Source organism: Jaculus jaculus, chromosome 3 (genome assembly GCF_020740685.1).
Source record: "Jaculus jaculus isolate mJacJac1 chromosome 3, mJacJac1.mat.Y.cur, whole genome shotgun sequence".
NCBI classification, from domain to species: Eukaryota; Metazoa; Chordata; class Mammalia; order Rodentia; family Dipodidae; genus Jaculus; species Jaculus jaculus.
The window spans coordinates 32577478-32604805 of NC_059104.1; the positions used below are offsets into that span (position 1 = coordinate 32577478).

Below are 27328 nucleotides of genomic sequence, written 5' to 3' on the forward strand. Positions count from 1 at the left end.
GAGTGGGAGGCAAATTTTATTCTGCACATTTACTCCGGGAAAGGTGGCATTCATTATTTAACTTATTCCTTATGACATATTTAGATGGGGAGAATATATACCAGATGGTTTGGTGTGAAACTGTAGCTAAGTTTTTTAAAAGACAGATATTATCTTGTTTGCATTTTGCAGCTAAGGAAACCAAAGCTTAGAGACTTGAGAAACCTCACCATGAAAGGGCTGAACAGCACAACAGGACTGTAACTCAACAACCATTCATTCACCTGTGCCCTCAACAGCAAGCGAACTAACCGGAAGTCACATCCACAAAATCACTCTTGTGTTCCATCTTCTTTGGCATACAGAAACAAGACCACTGCACTAAAATAAAACCACCACGACCAGATGCTGAATTGCTGTAGGTGCCCACTTTTCTGCCAGCAGTATCATGGCATGGGTTTCAGGGAAACATGATCCTTTTCAAAATGGTTAAGTGATGAAAACAGGTATCACTTTTCACGGTACAACAAACCATGGCATAGAGGAAAACAATCCCACTGGCAACTCGGTTCAAGAGGCAGAGCTGGCACCTGCCTGACAATTCAAGCATGGTGCTCTGAAACGCTTGACTAAAAACCTTCCGGGAAGCAAGCCCAGGCGCCTGTCTCCCGACTGCAGCATGGTGCCATGACATCAGGTATGCAAGGACAAGGCAGCACCGTCTGGCTGGTACTATAAGCTTTGCATATCAGTCACGATAACATTCTTTAACTGACACTCTTTTAAGTTTGAAATCAGAGCTACTTAGAAATTAGGAATACAATATTTCAGATACTGATGAATAATCTGTCAATTTTCAGTAAAGGTATAGGTACACCTAAAAGACAGACTAAATGACTGACCTGAATCACAAGGCCCTGGAGAAGGTATGATGAAGACTAACCTTAATCCTCTCCTGTTTCTCTCCCTCCCTCTCTCTCTTCCTCTCTCTCTCTCTCTCTCTAACTCTTTATATTACCTACCTTTTTCTTCCTTCTTTTCTTTGGCGCTGACCTGTAACTCCCAGTTCCAGCCTGTGGCTAACATCCACAATGAGCTTTTTATCAGAGAGACCTACAAGGTTTCCCAAAAGAAGGCAGATTTCTGTTGGAGTACTTGTTGACCCACCAAAGGTCAGTGGTAAGACCCTACTGCTGAATACACCATATGCTGTTGATATGGAACATGGAGTGACCTAGCTGGAATTTGGAAGAGTCAGTCACCAGACAGCTCATCAAATGCCAGAAGGTGCTACATGAGCAGTTGGGGGAAAATGACCAACATCTGTCCAAGCAACTCATTGTCTAAGCTACTCAGCAGCAAACCATCTGATGTGATGCTCACCTAAGTGCAATAGTGGCACACAGCCATGGTGAGAAACCAACTGCTCTTCATTTGACTAACTGCTATGCTCAGTAGAATGAACCCATAGCTGAAGCTGGGAAACATGTTAGAACCATATCCAAAAATGAGCCCACTCTCCATTATCAAGCTACCATCAATGGTGGGCTACATGAGGGCCTATACCCATTAAATTCTCTCTAACAATAGCAACAAAAAACAATGGTTATCCCATTTATCTGGTGCTGACTTTACTCTCTGTTAGAGAATTTGCTTCTCTTTTTCAGATGGATGCAGATCCTAAGGATAGAACCAACCTATCACACCTCAAAAGGGCCCCAGCTGAAACTAAGAGTAATTGGGAAAATGAGAAAAAGTTTGTTTTTTCTTTCTTTTCTTTCTTAGTGAACCTGGTACCAGCACAAGGGTGAAGAAGACAGTTCACACAGAGAACACTGAACTCCTACTAAACCAGATATCCAGAGACACAGAGGCTCCCAAGACCTTATCATTGAAGTAGGCCTAAAATGTACTCAACATGGTTCAGGGAAATTTGCAGAAGAGGGGATGGAAAGAATGTTAGAGCCACATGTTGGGTCATTATACAAAGACACTGCCTCTTACCCATAACTTTTGTCTAACCCCACAATGCATGACCCATATTCTCCAATGAGGAGGGTCCCTGTGGAGGGGGAGGACAGAGAGGAGGCTAAAGATGTTACCAACAATCATTGTATACACTGTGTACATATAAAAAAAAATGACAAAAAAATAAAAAAGATACAGGAACAAAGGAAGAATAGGTAAAAACTAAAACTGTGGTAAGAGTTGATCTCTAAAGAAAGTTGTATTTGCTCTGGCAATACTCTTACATACAATCCTATTGCTTCTAGGTCTAACTTTGAGAAACTGTATGATTTAATCATGAAAGCCTTTGACTAACTATATAAATACAAAAAACATTAAGTACTTCATTTTTCTCTATTATATAGTATTTGCATGAGAGGGTTTGATTAATCATTAGTATAAAACCACACCAGCCTTGGAGCATTACACGAATGTTCTCCCTAACATTCTTGGACCCCAAGGAGCCAAATTCCTAGAAATGTGAGGAAGATAAATGACGAAAAGAGAAGAAAGAAAAATGAGAAAGGGAATGGCACATATTCCAACCCACCACATTGTCACAATAGAAGAGTTTCCATGCCAATTACCAGCCTCCATAATCCCGCTGCTTAAGAGATCCTAATTCTAGGTGTCAGGACATCAGACTGCATCCACCCAACTCTCCCTAAACTTGGGAGTGAAAAACAGCACCCTCCCAAGAATTACTGTCCATGCCCACCATTTCTCTGAGCTTGAAATAGTTAGTAACCAGTGGATGGCTGCAATCCAAGACGTTAAGATTGCAAGGAGCATGACCATGCACTTGTCACCCTGCATAACCACAGCTATACTGGTAGCAGAATAAAGATGTTCACACATAGAACTCGTTTTGAGCCAGAGGCATCATGGTGATTTTCCTGAGGTCATAAATCTACAAACTCGAGACACCGAAGGTCTCAAGAATGAGCTTAATCAGTGTGAGCACTGTCTGTCAGTAAACAACATCAGCCGTAAAACAAGAGCCTACCTCCACTGGTCCTATTTGGTTGCTGGTCTGGAGTTTGGGCTTGAGGTGAGTAATACTGTTGCTGCTGGTAATTACTTGAAGGAAAATACTGGGAGCTGGTGCTGCGCCTACAATCCCGGATGCTGGAGAAAGTCTGTGAGTGGGGAATGCCTCTTTGGAAAGGGGAGCATCTGGGAAGGCGAGGCTGAGGGGGTGGCAGGTGATCGAACTCTTCCTCATCCTCCAGACTGTACCGGTCGTACTCCTGGTCACTACAGGGCCCTTTTTTCCCTGAACTCAATGACACACTGGAGCTATGCCTTGACACAGATGCAGACGTAGAAGCATAATCTTGCCTGAGACCTGCAAAAAACAACACACGGTGTTACCTTGCAAGGCATCTGGATATACCTCACTTTAAATGAAAAGTGAAATTTTATAAAAATCTGTGCCAATACATTATTCAAACAGACACTCGTCATCTTGTTCTTCATTTGTTAAATTCCCCCTTAAGACACAAATATACATATTTATCTACCAAACAGATACCTATTATCAGGCCATTCAATGTTACAAAATCATGAACACACACACACACACACACACACACACACACACACACGGGCAGTGAAGATTAAACACGCCTGCCACAGTTCCAACAGTCATTATCTATGACCTCCAAATGATCCCTTTTCCACCTGGCGCTACCTAGGAAAACAGAGTTTAGGAAGAAACATTCGTTATCAGGAGAGTTTCCTATAAGCTGGAAGAATTATAATAGCAAAATCTCTGCCCAAGTCAGAAAGCCCCTCCTTAAACCGGCATGCAAAGTCAAAGGCGGAGTTTAAAGCCAGGTGTGGTGGTTCACACCATAACCCTGCACTCAGGAGGCTGAAGCTGGAGATCACCGTGAGTTCAAGGTCAGCTGGGACTACGTAGGGGGTGGCGGGTCAGATTGGGCTACAGTGAGACTCGGCCTCAAAACAGAAAAGTTGTTTAAAGCCTGAAGTACAAATATCTTCCAACAAGGTCATTTCTCTTTTATGCTTTTTTTTTTTTTTTTTTTTTTTGGCCACTAAATATTACCTTCAGAGCATGCTGATGTTCAGTACTTAAATAGTGTTGGTTCATTCCAGAACAGCCACACTGCAAATCTTTCACTATTTAACCAACCCAGACCACTGTTTAAAAAATAAAAAATAAAAATAAAAAGCAGTCTGTTTATGACTATTCAACTACTAATATTGACATCCACTCTTTTAGGCATGTATACTTTAAATAGCTATTTAAATTTACTGCTAATGATACAAAATAATCACCTTGCCCTTGAAAATGTGGAGGTGGAACGTGGATTAGTGGTACAACGCTCACAGAGCATGTGCAAGGAATCCATGTGCAAGGACTGGATTCCACCCCCAGATCACACACACACACACACACACACAAAAAGAATAACAAGAAGAAGAGGAAGATAAGATATATCTTATTAAATCCTGCATATGGAAAGTTACCATGTTATCACGTTTTTCATGCTACCCTTGTCTAATGCCAAAAGCAAGAAACAGGTGTTTCAATGATGAATGAGACTTAGCTGTTCCTCCTTATGTTGGCCTGAAAAAAGAGAAGCCCAGGGCAAGCTTAGCCTGGCTCTGTGATCTACATCTTATCACATACTTTAATGGTATTGCCTTCCAAATAGTTCACGTCCAGTCTGCTCATAATTTTATTTGAACCAGTGATAAACTCCTCCGTTTCCAATGGCCTAGCCTTCCACAATTATTTATCCAGAATATAATTCATTTTGACTAAATACTTAAGATTATTACAGATTGCCATAAAGTCCTAGCAAATAATATGGTGCAATTTACTCAGCTTTCTCCAATGGTTACATTTTGCAGTACATTGAACAGCATAATAATTAGAATGATAAATTCCACCCATCGTTTTTTCAGATCATACATGTACATGTATTGGGTTAGTATCAAGGATTTTACAATGTTATTATGCACAGGCTGACACATCTGCAACTGTGCGGGGGATACTGAGCCTTTACAATTCCACAAACATCTCATGGTTCCCTTGTATAACCACATCCACCACCCGCTCCCTTCCAAAACCTCATGCCCCACCTCTAAGCCCGAAACCACCAATCTGCCCTCCATTTCTAAACTTCTGTCACTTCAAAATGTGACACAGATGGGAACAAGCAGCACGCAATCTCTTGTGATCATCTTCCTTTGCTCAGTATGATTCCCTGGAGCTCTCCCAATAATTTGTTACTCTGTATTGCTGAGTAATATTTCCATGGTATGGGCATACCTTCTTTATTGAACCATTCACTTCCTTAAGGACATGTGAACAAATTCCAATTAGGGGTTACTGCAAATAAAAATGCTAATAATATGCACATGTAGGTTTTTATGTGAGCACAAATTTCCACAGCACTGGGATAAATGTTCAAGGCATGCATACAATCTTGATATATCAACGTATTATGCTCAAAACATGCCTATTACCTTATAATGATCTTAAGCCTTTGAAACGTATCCATCTACAAAGTGGGGTGCCTGTTCGCCCACTGCCTGGGGAAAAGTGCCTGAATTCCTCCCAAAACTTCTTTTATATTTATTTATTTATTTATTTAAGAAGAGGGGAAAGAATGGGCACACCAGGGCCTCCAGCCACTGCAAACGAACTCCAGGCGCATGCACTACCTTGTGCATTTGGGTGGGTACTGGGGAATTGAACCAAGGTCTTTTGACTTTGCAGGCAAATACCTTAACCGCTAAGCCATCTCTGCAGCCCCCTCTTCCCCAAACTTCTAAGTGTAAACTTCCAAGTTTAAACTTCCCTGGCTTCTAAAGAACATACTTTCTTCTTGTAGACGAGCCATGATCTGGACATCAGTGAGGTCCTGTAATTTATATCCCATGGAGATAGAGTCATCTTCCAATTCCGAAGTACTCAGCTCACTGTCAATAGATGACTGGGGACTGAGAGGTGAAGCCCTGGAAGTATAACCTAAGACAAATAGGAAATAGGCTTGTTATTTTAAAAACCACTCTCTAGATGTGTTTGACAATTCACACACACAGCACTTTTGATTTCATAAGGTCACAAAAACATGGCTGACATCACCACTGATGGACAGACAATTAAGCCCACCTTTGCATGCTCATAACTGTTCATTTACTTTTTTTCCTCAATTCAAGTTTCAGAAATTAATAAGATCACCCTGCACTGTGTACATCTACAAGTATGGTATTTGGAAATATATAAGATCTGTCTCTAGCAATAACTGATGACTACATAATTAAAGTTTAATCTGGTATAATTTTAATGGGTAAATATACAAATGTTATCCATTGATAATATCACACATAAAAGTACACATGCATACAAAGAAACATATGCAAAACCCTCATACTTTATTGCAGTGAGTATCATGGGAGACATGTTACTCAGATTTAAAAAAGAAAAAGAAAAAAAAAAACACAAAAAACAATGACTTGAGATTAAAGAACCAAAGAAAGGAGCTAAAGAGAAGAAAAGAAAGTTGGGGGGATGTAATCTCACCAATGTTGACACAAATTGAGAAACAAGAGACACTCATCTCAAAAAGCCAATATAACTGTTCCTTCTCTAGAGCCCTGGCTTTAGAAAACTACCAGAAAATATAAAATACTTAAAAAAAAAAAAAGACATAATGGCTTGCAACCTTGAACCCTTTTAAAAACTACCTCAATTGTGCTCGACACCTACGCATGAAAGTTCCATCAGACATCATGACAATACGTGAGCTTCTGCTAACGTGACCGTGTGCTACTCAAAACCGAGACCAAGACACAAATGGATGAAACATCAATCAATACTCATCCCTTGTGTTTCAGAAGGTGAGTGTGCAGCATAACTCCATCATGTTGAGTTACCCTCAAGCTTTTCAGTGAAAGATGGTATCTGAGCTGGTGTTTCGTGAATTGCAAAGCAAGCAGCTAATGGAGAAGTAAAAATATTACCTGTTCTCTCAGGTGTTAGTATTGCTTTACTGGAGGTTTTAGAGAAGCTGGGAGCACTAATGCCATTGCTATAAGGGCTGAGTCTTGCAACAGGGCTATAAGGAAAAGCCAGGGAGGCAGTCGAAGAGAAGAGACTCCGCCATCGGCTCGCTGTCACAGAAGCAGAAAATAGCAGCAGTTAGCACTATGGTAGCAGGTGTCGATTTGTCAGAGGAAGAAATGAGAGAGATCTTAAAATTTTTTAAAGGAAAAAAAAAAAACAGTAACTTTTCAAGATTTCTTTTTCTTTTATTAAATTTTGTACATGTAGATACGATAACTTGAATATAAGAATGCCTTAATTGACTTCTACTTATCTAAGAAAAACATGTAAAAATAGGCAATTTGTGAATTAGGACTCCATATACATATCCATTAGGAAAAAATAAATTAATCTCACTCTCATGAAATCCAGTATGCCCACATGAAAATGGAAAATTGAGATTTCTACACTAGAAATGTTCTCTATTGCTGAATTTAAAAAATTAAGTATTTTTCAATAGTATAAAAAGGTTAGCATCAAAGGAAAATAAAAAAACCTGCATTTTCCAGAAGTTGTAGGAAATGCTTAACATTAACCATTCAGAGTCCTATTTTACTTCACTTTGTGATGTAGTTTATGTGAGAAAACACTGTGGAAGCATTGTTTATGGAAACTTAAAAATTGTATTTTCTAGAAATTGTAGGAAATGTTTATATCAACTACTCAGAAGCCTGATTTTTTTTTCTGTCAATTTGTAATATAGTTAAAAGTCAGAACATATTGACCAAAAGGATAGCAGGAGAAACTCAGAATGACTACTTCTTCCAAATGGCCATGAGACCAAATTAAGCTTCATGTGGAAATGCTATACAACTTAGTCAGAAGGCTTTGTATATCCGGCACTGTGACAGGTTTTGAACTGGCAGGGGTACAGACTATTAGTGATCTCTTTTCCTTTAAAAAGAAAATGGAATTTTTGTCTTTGCAGAGAGCAAGTATTATGCATGTAACTTTTATAGGCAGGATTACAGAGGTTAGGATTTTAATACTATTTTGAGGTAGAATTAAAATCATTAAAAGGAACCGTATCTATAATGAGGTGATCTAATTCTGACATTTCCTCAACTCCCTTCAGTGTTTTCTTTCCCTTATCCAAAATTACTCCTTCTTGCCGGGCGTGGTGGCGCATGCCTTTAATCCCAGCACTCGGGAGGCAGAGGTAGGAGAATCACCGTGAGTTCGAGGCCACCCTGAGACTACAGAGTTAATTCCAGGTCAGCCTGGACCAGAGTGAGACCCTACCTCGAAAAACCAAAAAACAAACAAACAAAATTACTCCTTCTTTCTTTATAACTCTTTTTTTTTTTTTTTTTTTTTTTTTTTTTTTTTTTTTTTTAGTGGGGGAGAGAGAGTAAGAATTGGCAAGCCAGGGCCTCTAGCCCATGGCAATTGAACTCCAGACAAGTATGCCACCTTGGGCATATGTGCAACCTTGTGCATCTGGCTTACGTGGGACATGCAGAATGGAACATGGATCCTTATGCTCTGCAGGCAAGCACCTTAGCCACTAAGTCATCTCTCTAGCCCACCTCCTCTTTCTTAATTCTAAGACCCTAAGTTATAAATCTTGAGTGAATATGAAAACAAACATCGCTTACTAACTTCTCATAGCATAAAAATCATTGTAGTGCTCAAAATTCTACTTTTCTGAAAAGCAATTGTTTTAATGTGTGGGTGAACAAGATAGCAAAATAAAAGTCCATTTATCTAGGCTGAATTCTTTATAAAACTTAAACGAGCATGAAATGCTCTGAGACCCATTGCCCAGATCCCTGCTAAGGAACAGGCAGCTGGAAAGTGTTTGAAAATGCCAGTGGGGTGGGGAAAAAATGAGATGAGAACACTCAAGAAAACAGCCAGCTCCTGGATTGTACAGATTCCTGGAAAATCCCAGCAAGGTTACATCCTCATATTTCAGCAAGAATCCTTAGGATAAAAACCATCACATTATAACAAGTATAGAAAATTTTTCCTCCTTATGTAGGCAGGGAAGCTATATACATAATGACATTGCTTTCAGAACGGTCGGGCTGTGTCGCCATCCTGGCAGGAATACAAAACTGTGGAGAGACACCTGGCCTTCTCCCTTTGGCTATCATCAAACTTATTGAAACACTGGTGGGCTCCAAGGAATGAGAATTTCTCCGGGAGTCTCATGCTTGGAGAAGGACAAGTTTAAAGCCTGGGGCCTCCTGTTAGAGGAAGAATTCATCTTCTACACGTTCTGATAGCCTGTCAGAGCAAGAGAGAGTTGGTCCCAGACACATGGGTCAATGAGAGGCAGGACCACACCTTGACTATGACTGTTCAGGTATACATATCTCTTGTCCTCTGTTAAAACCTCAACCTCATGTCCAGACCCCTGCATATAAACTTGGAAGGGGGGTTCAGTGGAACTCTCTGTTCCTCTTCCCAATGTGACGACACTGAAGGTATCTCTTTTGTCTACTTTTCCTATTATGTGTCTATTTAACTAGCACATTAAAGACGATGGCCAGCCTTAGCTTGTGAGGGTTTTCAGAGCCCAGGCTGTCACTTAAAAATGTCCAATTACCTTTCACAGGATGCAAAACCTTGTCCTGTGTGTTCCTTATCCAAACTGTAATTTCCTGGGCTTCAGCTCTTCCCACCCTGAACCAGAGAAGTGGCACACTCCCAGTTCCTTCTCTTCTACTCAGGTCAACTTGACCCCAGAATCTACTGCAAAATAGGGGTTAACATGCTGCTTCCCTTCTTCCATCCCAATGCTTTTTTAAGTCTGCCATTACAAATTCCATATGAAATAAGTAAGGCCCATAGTTCTTTGTGGCTGCTAACTTGCTTAACAGATGATGTTATTTTAGACTAGTGTGATCGCTTGCCAGGCAAGTGACAGTGACTGTGTGTTCTTACTTACAGATGCAGGGACAACACACCACCAGTAAACAGCACTCACTGTTCTGTACAAAAACCATTGTGACCCACTCTCCCTGCACAAGGACACCGTTATTGTGGTTTTGACAGCAAAATCCCAGCTAAGAACACAATTAGCGTCTATCACATGAAAGAATGTTCGGCATTGTTCTTCAGGACTGGGGCTTTGAAGAAGCAGGAGGGGAATGATTGTAGAGGCAAGTTCAGGGCACAAAGATGCTCTATCGTACCCAGTGGTATAATGGAGGAGGGGCAGGGGCGGGGAAGGGAGAGGAAGGGAACACATCCTCCTTACTCCTTACCATAGGGCTCAAGAATTGTAGAAAATGCAACAGAAACTATTTCATAAAGCACAAGTGAAAAGAACGTTCAAAGAGGCCATTTTGCCTCATTCCTTCAATTAATCTAGCTGATTTTTGGAAGTCACTTATTTAGGGGGTGTTTGTACGTTGTTGTTTTTTTTAAGTCAGGGTCACAAGTATCTTAGGTTGGTTTCAAACTCACTATGTAGTGAAGTTGGCTTTGGACTCTTGATCCTCCTTCCTTTACCTTTACAAGTGCTGGGACCGAGGGTGTATGCCACCTTACTCAGCAAATAAACAGATCGATGCCTTATTGTTTGAGACACAAAGATGATCAAAATGACCCTAGGTCATATAAGACAATCGTATCAAAGTAGAAAATGGATGATAAACTTCTGAACAATAGACACTTCCTGTACTCCTACCTCTGAGGGAAACCTAGAGGATGGAGATGGCATGAATTATGGACTTTTCCATTTAATTCTAATGCCTGGACTAGCGCAGAGTGAAACTAGGCTCAAACACAATGATACAGGGACGACCACAGATCATCCTTGACCAGGGCTTCCTTCTCAGATGCTTTACTACACTGCCTCCCAGAGCATTTCTCACTGTATCCTCTCTGGAGTTCCACTGCAACTTCCTCAATGAAAACCTGCAGCAATGCTGCCTGCCCTCAGCACCGACATCCCCACCAAAGCTGTCAGTCATTACTGTTACTCTTACTCTCATCCACTGATGTACAGTGGTGGCTTTCCAGTAACAACCAGATCTTGATGCCATGTCATGCATCTATGACTGTCCTAACCCACAGCCATGTATCTCAGGACCATCTCTAGATTGTTTCTCTAACTACCTTAAGGAAAGACTCTTGGGCTCGAAAATGGCTCAGCATTGAAAGACAAAGCCTGATGGCCTGGGTTCAATTCCCCAGGATCCACGTAAAGCCAGATGCACAAACTGGTGCATGCATCTGGAGTTGTTTGCAGTGGCTGAAGGCCCTGGTGCATCCATACATATTCACTCATATTCTCTCTCTCTCTCCTTACAAATAAGTAAAAATGATTTTTACATTTTTAAAATTTTATTTATTTATTTGAGAGAGAGAAAGAGGCAGAGAGAAAGAGAATGGGCATAGCAGGGCCTCCTGCCACTGTAAACAAATTCCAGACGCATGCATCTTCTTGTGCATCTGGCTTATGTGGGTCCTGGAGAATCAAACCGGGGTCCTTTGGCTTAGCAGGCAAATGCCTTAACCACTAAGCCATCTCTCCAGCCCCAAAAATGTTTTAAAAAATTTGAAGAGTCCTTAAACTTTCTCCTCTGCTTTCTTGTCTAATAAGCCTTTACTCTAAAATGAATGTAACAAGGTACTAACTACCAGAATGGAAAAAAAAAAAAAGAAGTTGAACATGCTTAATGGCCTGTTCATTACTTACTATACATCTTTAAAGTTGTCTGCCTTAAAAAAATATGTTTGAAAAAGAATCTGAAGTTATGCTGCTGACAGAAAAGATCTCCCCCAAACAATGTCCTTTCTTTCTACTAGTCCTTGATTATCTTTGCAAGGTACATAAAAAATGCAATATGTATTTCTAATCCTATTTACTAAATATATAATCACATAATCAAAATCAAGTTTAAGTAATATGACCTAGTTTACTTAAAAGAAAAAAATAAAATCTCTGTAATAATTGCTAAGAAGTCAGTACCACATTAAACTAAATTCAAAAATGATAAAATATTCAGTAACCAACCATGGTCACACTTCCTTCTCACTAGAGAGATAAACACTTCAGTACCCATCACAACCTGGCACACAGTAGTACTCAATGCTAAATGAGGTCCAGAATTTGCTGAATTGACCAATATTTCCTCATTTCAAACCATCCTGCCACTCCGACCTTGGCATACACATTATTTTGCTCAATTTCTTAAACATAAAAGTAATTGTAATTAGTATATCACACACCTACATATATTCCACATTTCAACATTTATGTACAATATATAATATAATATCTAATTTGTATGACTGAAAACAGATCATTCTCCTTGGGCATTTCAAAACAGCTACAAACTCAGTGCAGAAGCATGTCTATGGGAACACTTCACTAGTATTTACAAATAACTACTCAATTATTGGACTTCATCAGTATCAAGCTTGTGGCTTCCACCTAATGGTTACAGCATGCGACTGGGGTAACCAACTCATAAAAAAGTGAGCTAATCACTAGGGTAAGAGTGACCCTCTAGGGTAAGATAGCTCCTGCAAGGGATGCTGTGGTTAAGACATGCAAAAGGACAGAGAGTCTTCTCCAAAATCCTTAAATGCCACCATTTTCTGAAATCACTGAAGGAGTTCACAACTGCAGTCATGTTGAGCAGGGTGTCTATACACTCAGCTGCCAGCAATGCAGCCTCTGAGGTGTTTGAATCAGGTGAGAAGCCCACCTGAGGACAATGCCCCTCTCTTGCTAGCAGCTTCTAACAGCAGGTTCACATGTCTAGTGAGAGAAGCCTTGAGCTTCCTACCCCTAACCCTGGTCTCCTTTCTTACCAAAGCACTAAGACTGTAAAAGGCAAAACCACAACTTGTAAACACTACAGGTCACCCTAACTTGCCACATACTCTTACCTATCCCTCAAACAAAGCAAGCGATCTGGAATCATTGTCATCCAGAAGGGTGATCTGATGCTGGCAGCATGAATATAAAGTAAAATCCCATGTGACATTTCTTTGGATTTTTACCTATTCTCACTAAAAACTCATGATCAGAAAATGTTAGATCTTTTTTACTCAAACTTACACAGGCTGTATTCTAAATAGGTCTGGATACACACACACACACACACACACATATATATTTGAGAGTGACAGAGCGAGAAAGAGGCAGAGAGAGAGAGAGAGCGAATGGGCACACCAAGGCCTCCAGCCACTGCAAACGACCTCCAGACACCTGCACCCCCTTGTGCATCTGGCTAACGTGGGTCCTGGGGAATCGGGCCTCAAACCGGGGTCCTTAGGCTTCACAGGCAAGCGCTTAACTGCTAAGCCATTTCTCCAGCCCATTTTTTTTTTTAAATTTTCATGTTCACGGCCTCTTTTCTCAGCTGGCTAAACTTCTATTCTCCTTCATGATCCTTACTCTAGATTTTGCCTTGAGAAGCTGGCCAACTACCATTACAATCTTTATGAGCAAAGTCCCTCCCCCAACCAAAAAAAAAGTACACAGAATGATTCAGACAGCCAATATTTACAAACCATGTCCACAGCCATTCAACATTTGCCAAGAGACACAAACACCACCAAAAGTCAGTGTCCGGTGGTTACTGAAGCTCTTTCACAGAAACACACTGCACGTTGCACTTCCCGCTCCACGGCCATGCTGGGAAGTCTGGCCGAGCCCACTGACCCCACTGCTTTTTATACTTCATCTCTCCCTTCACTTGAGTGGGCACCCACGATCATGGCTATGAAGCAGCAGGTGACAGATACTGAGATGAACAAGAGACGGCGCCTGCTGTTCCCACTCCAGTTTCTAAAGAGCAGCCACTGCACGAGACACGCGGTCAGGCAGGGAGTGCACAAGACGCCCGTGAGAAGTACATGGAGCGTAATGTGAGGACCAGCACACAGCCTTGGCAAGAAGACATTAAGCTTAAAATGGCCCTTGAAGATGGAGGATCCTCTCATGTGTGACACGATCCCATTGGAAACGGAGCGCCCACGCGTGAAAGTGTGGAGACAGGAAAGAGCAGTGAGTGGCAGAAGGTTGGGCTGAAGTTCAGGGTGTAGCTGGGGCTGGGAAGGTTGTTGGCAGAATTGGGGCTTCACTCCTTCACACACACTGTATGCTGTAATACATAGCTATTGTTCTGACTTGGAGGAATAGGAAGACACAGTTACGTATGTTTCTTATGACTACAGCCACGCAGACAGAATGACACAGTCTAATGACTTAGAAGAGCAATTAGAAAGCTTCTCTAGCAGACTTAGCCAGACAGCGTCCCCACTTACAGCACGGGCAGATCTAGCCACAGCAGGCCCAGTAAGCCACACCTCACTTTAGCTGTTGTGGAGACACCCGGAAACCAGGGAATCAAAGGAGCCAGGTGACAACGCTGTGGCAGTCTGAATGCACGTCTCCCACAGACTCAGAGGTTTTGTTACAGACTGTAAATTGGATCTCCAGCCACCCGGCTGGAGGAGGTGCCACTGGCAGGGTGGGGGGGGGGCATCCTGGGGTATAGCCCAAAACTTGTGTTTGTCTGTGCTTCTGAATTCCTTCCCAAAGATATGCAAAGAGGTCTGAGTTCTGCCTGGGTTCCCTTTCGCTGCTTTTTGGTGTTTGCTACCTGGCGGCAGTTTCTCCCTCTTTCTGTTTCTCATTTATGAATGGGAGCCAGCTCTTCCTGTCACTGATGGAACTTCCCCTGGATCTATAAGCTTGGAATAAACCCCTTCCTCACAGAACACTGTTTGGTTGGGAGTTCATGCCAGGACTGTGGAACTATCTACAATAAATGCTATCCCCTGAAGCCATTCACTGAACAAAGAACATTAGATACACATGTGTAGTTACCTGCCTGTTGCTGCGGGGGCGGGGGACACCCAGTCAAGAACAGCACACAGGAGGAAAGAGTTTCTTTCAAGCTTATAGTTCTGAGGAAACTGCCAACATGGCACAGAAAGCGTGGCATGACAAACAGCTGGGCATCACATCTTGTCACTGATCAGCAGTGGGGGCAGGGGTGCCACAAGAGTGAGCTAGTTAGCTAACACCCCGGTAGGAACAGTAACAACTCCCAATGTGTGGCCACTCCCATAAACATACTTCCCAACCTCTGAAAAGTCACTACTCCTTCAAACGATCACCACCTATGGACCAAAGAGTCATATCACATGAGCCAATGCGGGACATTGCGCTCAAGCTATCGCAGCATGCCAGAAATAATCATGAAAACAAGTTCAACCAAGATGGTCCCAGGACACTCCTGTGTGTTGGTGAACCATACACAGTTTGAACAGCAATACACTGGAGGACCTCTGACGGAGCATGCCTTGGAGGAAGGTGAAACCACAGGCATGAAGGAAATCATCGTAGAAAGTACAAAGGGAAAACAGAAGGTGGATAAGGAAGAAACACTTAGAGATAGAGAAACAGGGCCAAACACAGGGGCTCACACCTGTAATTCTAGCACTTGAGAGGCTGAGACAGGACGGTTACCATGAGTTCCTGGTCAATCTGGGCTACACAGTGAGACCCTGTCTCAAAAATAAATAAATAAATAAATAAATAATAAATAATACACAGAGGGAGAAACAGTTGAGAAGCTCCAGAAACATCACATGAGACTCAAAAACTGGTTGAGTCCAAAAAGAAAACAGGGCTGGTGCAGAAGGAATGGCATGGGAACCATTGCAGAGGGATCCTGCAGGAACAAGACCAAGGGACAGGCTTCTGTCCAGACAACAAGGTCCTGTTCCAATGGAGGAAGGAAAAACCAGTATTAATAGGTTAAGCAGATACAAGAGGAGGAAGCAAACATTCTCTGAAGACCTACATTTTCACAGAAATGGAAGGAATGGAAACAGGAGAGGAAGGAGAAGTTGCCAGGAAATGGAAGGTACAGAGTTATGAGTCTGAAGACCAGAGGAATGGGCTAGAGAGGGAGGAGGAAGACGGGGGAAGGGGAGGAGGCGCAACCATAGAAACAAGGAAAACAGTGGAAACACCACGGGAGAAGAATGTGGGCCTTAAGGTGCTCCTTATGTAAAAGTTAGAAGGCAATGCATACTGAGATGGCAGGAGCTGACAAAAAGAACCTCATTTAGCAATGATCTGCAATTACTTTACCATGATTTTTTTTTCAATGCTAGGGAACAAATACAGGGCTTTGCACATGCTAGGCAAACAGTCTACCATTGAGCCAAGTTCCCAGCCTTTGTAGCAATGGTCTGCAATGAACACCACTGAGAATGAGAAAAACAGTTCACCATGGAGAGGAAAGAGTGATTGCCTAGGGAAAGCTGTTTAGCATATCTCTGGAATGAAACTAATCTCAGCATAGGAGGTTCAATAAAACACTTGAAGAAATCACTTATGATTCTTTCACGGTCTTTGTTCTATGCGGTCAGGTTTATATAATGGATGTGTGGTGGCCGTATTGTTGGTGGTAATGGCAGTGGAATAAATTCATAGTAAAGAGAAATAAACCAGATACTGTCAATGAGCATATCCACCACTGTGAGTTTGAGAAATCACGGGCAAGTTCCCAGTAAAAAGAGTTTTACAGGGGTCTAGAAGACCGTTCAACATCAAAGACAGCAAGCAACCAGCGAGCAAGTGGCCAGTGAATATTTCTGCAAAGAGCCAGCTATTACTTCAGGCTTCGCTGGCTGTGAGGTCTCACTCACACCTACTTCAACTTTGAGATCACAGCACAAGGAAAAGCCCCAGACAATATATAAATGAAATTACATGCATGACTACTTGGAAGTGAAACTTTATATACACTGACAACAGAACTTATTAACATCGCATGGGTCAAATGGCCATCATTTCCCAAGCCCTGAGCTGACAGACAGTACAGTTATATAGCAGTTGTTGGAAAAGATGGACAGCACTAGAAAAGATGCAGTATGCCTGGTACTCAAACGTAACAATGGGGGCTGATTTTTAAAAAAATGTTCTAAGACAGGGTCTACTGATATGGCCCAGCTGGTCTCAAACTCACTATGTAGCCTAGGCTGGCCATGAACTCTAAATCCTCCTACAAGATCCTTTAATCTCAGTGGGCAGGCACCAGTATGCCCACTAGAATTCCTCCTTATTGGCATTTTCATAACATACTGTGGAAAATAACAAAGTCCTGACTGAAAGGACAGAGGAGTACAACCACAAACAGCCCAGTTCCAGTCTCCATCCAGCCACACGCAGTGTTTAGATTTGGAATAAATTATGTAGCATCCTAACTTTAGAGCATTGTAGCATTCTCATTTAAGAAAAAAAAAAAACAGTAAGTTTGTGGGGAGGTAATAAAAAACTGTGATGTATACAACACATGCTATCAAACTATAAGGCATTTTATAAATGAAAATTCCTGGCAAGTTGTAACAAAAATAGTCTACATTTTAAGGAAAACGTTCTAGAAACTCATTGTTTTTAGGTGTCTTTTCTCAGTTTTGAGGGATTAACCCAGACTTCCCAAAATTATGGGAATACTTTTTACTCTATCCAGACAACTTCACAGACTTTCTGTTTCCTCGGATGTTAGTAATCTGATACAAAGAGCTGAACTGCATGTGAGCCAGTTTTCACCTACTTATCCAAGACTACCTCAGGTCAAAGCAATGTCCCAAATGCCACATTTTAATGAAATATGGCTTCTTTCAAAAACCAAAGAGCCCTAAGGTGACTCAAACATCTTAATACAAAGATGTTCATCACCACACAGTCCTGGAAAGAAAAAGAGACAGAAAACAAGGCCAGTTTAGCATTCTCAATTATTCTGCTTTGTTCTCTCTTTAGGCAACGAGCAGTCAGGCCTCAACTCAGCTTAGCCACAAAGGAAACTTCAATTACATGGTCCTCAGCAATGTTAGGTACAAGACATTATCAGTAGCTCTTTCAACGCATGGTGTGCGTGTTTGAGTTGTGTGCTCCTGTGGCACCACGTGCTCTTCGCTGGGGAAGAATGCACTCTCTAGCAACGGCCAAAGTGAAATGTGAGGTGTCCCACTCCATCCCTCTTCCACCTGTTCTCATCTATGAGCCAGAGTCTCTTTCTGATCCTGAAGCTTGCTCTTCTTCAATGATCTCTAGTGATTCTCAGGTCTCTGTTCCACACAGTACTGGGGTAGCAGATGCACATAGCAAAGCTCAGCTGGTTATGTGTGTCCTGGACACTGACCTTGAAACAGTCTCTCACACCTCCTCAGGCCTTGGTGCTTGCAACAGGAAGTGCTCTTCTCAACCATCTCTCTATAATTACTTTTCTAAAAATATTTTTTCTTTATTTATTTGACAAAGGAAAAGGGAGAGACAGAGAGAATGGGTGCGCCAGGATCTCTAGCCACTGCAAACAAACTCCAGATGCATGCACCCCCTTGCGCATCTGGCTAACGTGGGTCCTGGGGAATCGAACCTGGGTCCTTTGGCTTTGCAGCCAAATGCCTTAACCACTAAGCCATCCCTCCAGTCCTATTATTCTTTTTATTCTCTGAAAAATGGGCAGAAAATGTATCCATACCATAGTATTTTAAGCTCTGCCCACAAACAACCCAGGCAAGAAGTCCTTCATCTCTCCTGTGCCATCCTTTCCAACACAAACCCGGCACATACTCAAATGCCTGGACAAGTTTTTAGAAAAGAATTTTAAAACCAAAGCATTTTACTGTTTTACTCTTACAAACCAGCAAGAATGAAGCAAAACTCAGCCTCAGTGTGTGAGCACTGTTGAGCTGCTTCCAGTGTGAGCAAGCCCCCCAGAGTAGCATATGGTCTTCAGCTTATCTATCTATTCCTTCTTACTGGATAAACCTGAGCAGCATAAGTTTCTATGGTGCCCCAGAACCTGAAAAGTAAAGAGACGAAGGTCTGGGAAAGTCCAGGAAGGCATGTTACTATTTTGAAATAGGTGTTCATTTTCTGAGCCTTACAAAATAAAATCCCCAAGTGTAACATACCTGTCAGATTCACTCAAGCAAGGCTTCACACTTGGACTCTATCTAACCACAGGTGAAGGTGGTCACCCGACTTGAGAATCACCTCAAGGCCTTATTTCATCTTTCTCGTCTTCTCCTGGGTCACCTCAACAGCCACTGTTTTTTTGTAAATTTCATACCATCTTTCACCTCATATTTTCCCATCATTCAAACAGGACACATAATGTAGTAAAAATGTTCTAAATCTTTAGAAAACTAAGTTTCGTCCTTTTGTCTTTACACTTACTTACTTGGAAACAAATAACATTGGTCAAAGTTTTAAAGAGAATATACTACTTTCATATTACTTAAGAAATATTATTCTCAAAGTATCTGAAGGCTGTTAATACAGATAACCTATTTCTTCATTTTAGAGACTTCTCTTTTCATTTTAGAAAATATGGAATTCAACCAGGTAGGCAAGTTTTTCTGTGTTCTGTTTTGAACTAAGGATTTGTTTGCGTTCAGCTCCAGGAAGTTTTCTTCTGTTGTTTAGAGACCTGTCAGCAGTGCTCACAGGAGTTTGTTAAACATCAGACCCTCCCTCCATCTCCCTAACGCCTCTCAGGTTTACATCACTTTGGGATAACTCCTTTGATTTTCCACAGACATAGTCTGTTTCTCAGCCTCTGCCCATTTTTCAGTTCAGGACTTCTAGAATAAAACAGTAACTAAATTAACAGTGATTTGACTGCATCATTTTACAAGCAGCTCATTCTTGTTTTAAAGATGGATTATTCTCTCATAAATCTGAGCACACTAAAAATTCTTTATCCCCACAAAGCTAACTGATCTGTTGATTTTGTTTATGCTATTACTTTATAAAAATTCAGAACCAAGACCGGGCAGGGTGGCAAACACCTTTAATCCCAGCAGCACTCGGAAGGCAGAGAGGTAGGAGGATCACCATGAGTTCAAGACAATTGCAACAAGGGATTATTAAAAAAAAAAAAGAAAAGAAACTCACAAATATAAAGTAATAAGAGCATCAAGACTCAAATACATGAAACATGACTATGTTAAACCCTGAAGTCCCTACACATTGTAAGCAATCTAGAATACCAACAAGTCAAGTCCTTATCATTCAAAGCAAATTAAGTGTCAAGAAGAGCTTGGCCATGTTTAGACAGCTTTACACAGGAAATTTAGCATATCAATGCACAAAGCAGGAAAAACAAAACAAACTCTCCAGTCTCTTTCAGTTAAAGAACAACCCCACCCCACCCCCAGAGCTGTGAGATGTCCTAGCCTAAAAGCAGGCCTTGCTACACATGTATGAGGAACCGGAATCAGATCCCCAGAACCCATGTGAAAGCCAGGTGAGAATGGGCAGCACCTGGAATCCCAGCACACACGGGGTGGGGGGGGGGGGGACGGACACAGACACAAGCATCCCTGGGGTTTATTGGCTAGCTTGGCTATCTGTACTCACAAGCTCTAGGTTTAGTGACAGACCCTGCCCAAACACACACACACACACACACACACACACACACACACACACACACACACTCACACACAATAGCAACTGAGGAAGAAAAAAAAAAAAATATATATATATATATATATACACATATATGATAGACAGTAAATAACTGAGGGAAAACAATGGATGTGGGGTCTCTGGCCTGCAGAAGCACACACATATACATTCATCCACACATACAAATGAAAAGAAAAAGAATTCCTTTCTTTAAATATAAAAAAAAATGCTAAAGCTTAACCTTAGATTCCAAGGAATTTCTAAAATCACTATTTTACTCAACATATCTTGTCTGATTTCAAAAAGGACCCTTTTTAAATATTTTATCTCTTTGTTTATTTTAGAGAGAAAGAGAGAGAGGAAGAGGTGGAGAGAGAGAGACTGGGCATGCCAGGGCCTCCAACCACTGCAAATGAACTCCAAACGCATGCACCCCCTTGTACATATGGCTTACATGGGTCCTGTTTTAATCAAACTAGAGTTTGCAGGCAAGTGCCTTAACCGTTAAGCCATTTCCCTAGCCCAAGGGTCCTTTTTTTTTTTTAAATTTTATTATTTTTTTTTTTTTCTTTTTCAAGGTAGGGTCTCACTCTAGCTCAGGCTGACCTGTAATTCACTATGTAGTCTCAGGGTGGCCTCGAACTCACGGCGATCCTCCTACCTCTGCCTCCCAAGTGCTGGGATTAAAGGCGTGCACCACCACGCCCGGCTATCCTGTTTTTTTCAAGACAATGCAGAATAGCCCATAGCATTCATGTTCAAGGCTATCCTTTGCTTCCCAACCACTGTAGAGTCATGTCCAGAATCCGGACACACTGTGAGAACCCATCAGAATCCACCTTTATTCAGAGCCATTCAGCTCAGGATTTCTCCCTCTTCATTTCTGCCATTACACCCTCCACGAAGGCCTGACAGTACCTCTCAGGCTATACATCCCTTCTTATTGCAAGGCTGATCCAAGTGCTGTTTCTTAGCCTGGGACACCCTTCTGCTCTGACCCAACCTCCAAAGTTAAGGGCTGATGCCTCTGGTCCTCACATGTCCACCGCCAAGGCACATCCTCAGGAAAGTGCTACTGACCACGCCTCACAGATGCAGCGTCATTATGCTTGTTTTGAGGAGGACGAAGTAGTGTAAGAACTGTTCCCTACACCATCCGTTTCTTCCATTCAACTGGCCGATCAAAAGGCCAGGCACTGAGCTTGTCCAGCTACGCTTTCTACTTAGCACCGTTGCTTGCAGCTAGTAAACACTCAATGATTTCAGGACTTAGCTGTGATCAAGCCCCAGTGTTGATAAAAGCACTCTCTTGGAATTCTTACTTAAACCTAACAATGTATTTCAGAGGTCTCAAGAATAAAACATGACTATCCACCACATAAAAGCAAATTTCATTTCTATGTAGTCAAACTTAACCACCACAGTAGCATGAAAACAGTTAAAAAAAAAACAACTTTGGGTGCTTGAAGGTGAGGTCAATGGCAGAGCACAAGCTCTGGGTTAAATCCCTCGTGAGCAGGCATGGGTGCACGCACGCACACACACAGTTTCGGAGACTCCTTATACTGCTTTATTTGTCTTCCTTAGACATAACAGAAGAGTGTGTCAACAATAAACTCTCTGAGACAAGAATTATGCACTGTCATGAGTTTCTGGTTTGTTTTAGTAAACACCTTTCTAATCATGGTAGAAATGCAAAACAAAATTAAAACCACATAAACACATGTACAGTTGGCAGAAGAAAAGAAAGAAGTGTGGTCTCAGGGTATGTGGCACGCACACCTAGCTCGCTGGGAAACCTCACAGAAGCACACCCCCTAGTTATTTCTGAGCCACGACACTAAATCACTGTCTCTACCGAAGCACGCGTGGAGGTTATTTTGAACCTAATACCGAAGCAAACAAGTGATGGAACCCCACAGCCATGACAAGGTGTTTTTAATTTCCAGACCACATATAATAGCAATGGGTAAGAAGATCCTGTTCATACAAAATACTTAAGATTAATTCCAATTTATTTTTTTTCCAATGAGAAAGGGAATCCTTTCCAAGTTTACCTAACATGAACCCCACTCTCTAAGTTTTAATTCTGTATTCTGAATGTTGACACGGCATCTCTAGTGGAAACAGGAGCTGGTACAGATAGCATCTTGGGCCATGCAAGGAGACACTGGGCAGGCTCCAGGAGACAGATTCTTGATAAGCAACTTAATGTCTCTGCTCAATCTGTGCGGCTTTTACAAACAAAAAGGCCACCTTCAGATCATTGGGTCACTGCTAAGTTTCTTCTTCACAGGCTAAATTCAGAAATTAACACTACACTAACAACTGAAAGAAGAAAGGAATCAAGAATTATACGAAGGCAAAGAAAAGCTCAATGAAGGATGAGATCTGTTCACATTTCCTCGGCATATAAGCCTAAAGGAAATGAGATGGTCATAGGGAAACATGACCCACGGCAGCAACTGGGCAGAGCTATGCCATTTGTGAAAACTACACCCAGACTCCTCAAATGTGACCTGTCCTGATTCAACAGGATATGTGAGTACCTTAAGTCAAGATAAGCTTTTACTCACTGGGCCCATATTAAGTGAGTCACACATTGAGTGTTTCAAATTACTGAGATAAACTTTTTAATCGGCTATTGGTTAACATCCCAGCCTCATGACATGGATTTAGCAAAAAATCGACATTATCATTATTTTAATTCACAATATCACATGGGTCAATGCTACCCTTGGAAGTTCTATGGGGTTTCAGCATTTGCACTTGAAAAGTGTAGAGGTTCTAGGGAAGATTAAAGAAGGGCATGTCAACAATGGAACACCAAGTTCAGGAACAGAGCTAAAGGTTTTCAGATGTTGAGGTCATTTTGTTTTTAATATTCTAGAATAGGCACATTCACATAACGAGGTATCTTAGGGATAGGATGCAAGTCTAAATAGAAAATTCTTTGGTTTTACATATACTTTAGACATAACAGACTGAAAATAACTACATACATATTTAAATAATTTTGTGCATGAAATAAAGTGGATAGCATGGGATTTTCCATTTGTAATATTATGTTGGCTTTCAAAATTTCCCAATTTTAAAGTATTTTGTAGGGATATCTTGAAATTGGTGATGCCCAACTTATACAAACCATTCTGCAAAGAAGCAGAAGGAACAAATTAGGGAGGGTTTTGAATTTTCAAACTCTATGAGTTAAGCCAACTATCCTTTTCTAAAACTTTCCAGTTTACAATCCCTAACTCAAACAAGTACCTTTACCATTAGGTAGAATAAACAGAACCTCCCTCAAAAAGAGTAAATGACATTATTCTTGCATAAGCAGACTTAGAGAGGAGTCCTGCATGTTTATTTAATTCCTGAATCTTCAGGAGCTAACTGTCCAGCAGAAATGTCTGTGTGTGTTCACACTGCACTTCATAGTCTTCAAGGCAATCCTAAACTCAACATTTGCTGAACTCTTTCTAGTCGTCCAAGGAATTCTGTTCAGTGCACCTCCTTACCAACTGAGACACTGGAAACAAGAAGCCTGCATTCACCTGCAAACTTGAGAAGCGTTGAGGCGGCACTGGGGGACACTAAGTCTGGCTACTGGTTAAAACTCCTTCCACCATAGCAAACCATTCAATAATCAGCATTCAGTGCCTACAACAGTAGAACTTCTCTAGTAACTGAAAGGGCTACCTCAGGACAGACTTCAGTTCCATCCTCAGTGCTGACATTTTCGTGAGCACCACCATATGGCGAGGAAGCCTTTCTGGCTTGATTAGTAGGATGTTGTTTGCAATACCAAATGTTCAATGAGAATTGGTTCTTTTGCACATCCAAGAAATGTAAATGGCCAGGCATGGTGATGCACACCTTTAATTCTAGCACACAACAGGGAGAAATAAAAGGGTTGCCAAGAGTTCCAGGCCAGCTTGAGACTACATAGTGAATTCCAGGTCAGCCTGAGCCAGAGAGAGACCCTACCTTGAAAACAAAAAGCAAAGAGAAAAGAAATGTAAATGTATCAAATTAGTCAATTATGAAAATCAGACATTCTGGGGCTGGAGAGTTGGCACAGTGGTTAAGGTGCTTGCCTGCAAAGCCCAATGACCTGGGTTCGATTCCCCAGTACCCATGTAAAACCAGATGCACAAAATGGTGCATGCATCAAAAAACTATTTGCAGCAGCTGGAGGCCATGATATGCCCCCCCTTCTCTCTCTCCCCTCACAAATAACTACATAAAATATTTTAAGCTGGCTGTGGTGGCACACACACTTAATTCCAGCACTCAGGAGACTGAGGTATCAGTATTGCTGTGAGTTCCAGGCCACCCTGAGACTACACAGTGAATTCCAGGTCAGCCTAGGCTAGAGTGAGACTCTACCTCAAAAAGCCAAATACACACACACACACACACACACACACACACACACACACACATATACATATATATATAAACATCGAACATCTAAAACATGTTTGAAGTTGAATTAAGCACTAGTAATTTAAGACAAAATCGTGGTATGGGCCTCTATCATCAGATACTTTTCCTACTGGGAAAAGGAGTATTTAGGTTAAACTGCATAAAAGGGTTAACTGAATGGAGTTGCTCAAATGGAAAGTAAGGCCATCTTTAAAAAAGAAAAACCAACCAAGATCAGAGCTTTCACTAAGCAGTCTAATACTCAAATCAGTGCTCAGAAATGTATGTGCGTGTATAATTTCTAGGCTTTATTAACTAGTTTTATACAAATAAACTACTGATTTGGAGGTATTAGAAGATTCTAGCAATCGTTTTACTTTCAGTATTACTTTTGCTACTTTCAACAAACTATTCTTTGTAACAGTGATGATGTAGAAAGGGAGGGATGGGGGCAATTAATAGAATGGTATTATATATATGTAAGTAGAAGAACAGATTAAAGGGGAGTCAAAAGGCCTAAATGAGGTCAGGAAAAGAGACTGAGTAAAGGAAAAGTGGAAGGAGGGCTAATCAAAATCTAAAAGGATATAAATAAGTCATATGTAAACCTACTTTTTCAGATAATGGAACACACAGGAGCCATATATAGTTACTAGAAAATTTTCAGTGCCAGTGATGGTGTGGTGGTTTGATTCAGGTGTCCCCATAAACTTATGTATTCTGAATGCTAGGTTCCCAGCTGATGGAGATTTGGGAATTAATGCCTCCTGGAGGGAGTGTATTGTTGGGGGCAGGCTTATGGGCTTAATAGCCAGTTTCCCCTTGCCAGTGTTTGGCACACCCTCCTGTTGCTGTAGTCCACCTTATGTTGGCCAGGGGGTGATGTCCACCCTCTGCTCATGCCATCGTTTTCCCCTGCCATCGTGGAGCTTCCCCTCGAGCCTGTAAGCCAAATAAACCTCTTTTTCCCAGAAGCTGCTCTTGGTTGGGTGATTTCTACCAGCAATGCGAACCGGACCGCAACAGTAAAGTGGTACCGAGGAGTGGGATTGCTGCTAGACACCTGACTATGTGGCTTTGGCCTTTTGGAGCTTATTTTCAAGAGGAAAGTGGAAGGAGTTGAAACCTAGGCCTAAGAGATGCCTTGCAGTGCTGTAAGTACAGCTTAATGGACTATTCTGGTCTGAGCTCTAAGACCTGAATGCAGTAAGAACTATGGACTGTGAGGTTTGGCTTATGAGGGTGAGAAAGAGCTGTGCCTGGACTGGGCTAGCAGTTTGTGTGAGAAGCTTGCTCTTGTGCCCATGTCCTGAGAAGTTGTGCAGGGTTGCTTTGCGTAGAAATGAACCGGTGTGTACAGAGGGATATGGCACAGAAAGGAAAATCTTTGGGTGAACTGCTGCCCGTTCAGCTGCAACTGAGAGATGACAACCTTTCAGACTGGGCTAGCTGACCTGTGCTGGGGCAACAGAAAGAATGTCAACTCTTTTGAAGGGGCCTGAGTGCTTAAGGAGTCCTGTTCTTCAAAGTCTGCTTTATTCCCCCCTGGATTAACAAAATGGCACCCTACCTGGTATCGTGGAGTATAAGAAATGCTGGAAAGAGGGTCATTGAGTTTGCAACACGGTCTTGTGTTTTGGAAATGGCCATGGGCAGTGTGAAGCGGGTTTGCTGGTTGCCTGCATAGAGACCCCATGGGGCCATGAGGATGAACCGTGGCTTGCAGTGGAGACCCAGTGGAGATGCCGGGACCATGAGATGGCTGCCGAGGAGCTGCCGGCCGGATGAAGTTTCCCAGGACTGTGAGTAGCCTAGCTGGAGGGGCGGAATTGGAATTTCCAGAGACTTGTTGCTGGTTAGAATTATCGGACTTGAAGACTTGTCACTGGCTAGAGTTGCTGGACTTGAAGCTACAGAGTTTGATGTTTGCCCTGGTTGTTTTAAATCTTGTATTGGTTAAATGTTTCTTTGCTATGCCCAATGCCATCTATTGCAGTGTGAATATTCTGTGCCATTATGGGTTTTTTGAGGTTATATTTTGGTATTATGGCTCAGTTAAAAGGTCTTAAACTATGGGGATATATGAACATCATTGGAATTGATAAAAACTATGGGAATTTTTAAAGTCAGACTGAAAGCATTGTATTTTACATCATGTATGGATATCAGTTTATGGGGGCCAGGGGCAGAATGTGGTGGTTTGATTCAGGTGTCCCCCATAAACTTAGGTATTCTGAATGCTAGGTTCCCAGCTGATGGAGATTTGGGAATTAATGCCTCCTGGAGGGAGTGTATTGTTGGGGGCGGGCTTATGGGCTTTATAGCCAGTTTCCCCTTGCCAGTGTTTGGCACACCCTCCTGTTGCTGTAGTCCACCTTATGTTGGCCAGGGGGTGATGTCCACCCTCTGCTCATGCCATCGTTTTC

General features: G+C 41.8%; 1 protein-coding gene across 2 annotated transcripts in view; it reads right to left on the reverse strand.

Annotated features, from left to right (window-relative positions):
- Slain1 (SLAIN motif family member 1) overlaps positions 1-27328 on the reverse strand; it is a 65389-nt gene that overhangs the window by 19731 nt on the left and 18330 nt on the right. The window contains exons 4-6 of one of the 2 annotated variants that reach the window (XM_045144800.1): positions 6988-7137; positions 5843-5992; positions 2993-3334 (exon numbers count right to left, since the gene is read on the reverse strand). In XM_045144800.1, the coding sequence (XP_045000735.1) occupies positions 2993-3334; positions 5843-5992; positions 6988-7137 (642 nt within the window). The remainder of the gene's footprint in view (positions 1-2992; positions 3335-5842; positions 5993-6987; positions 7138-27328) is intronic. The other variant, XM_045144799.1, reaches the window with a different exon arrangement.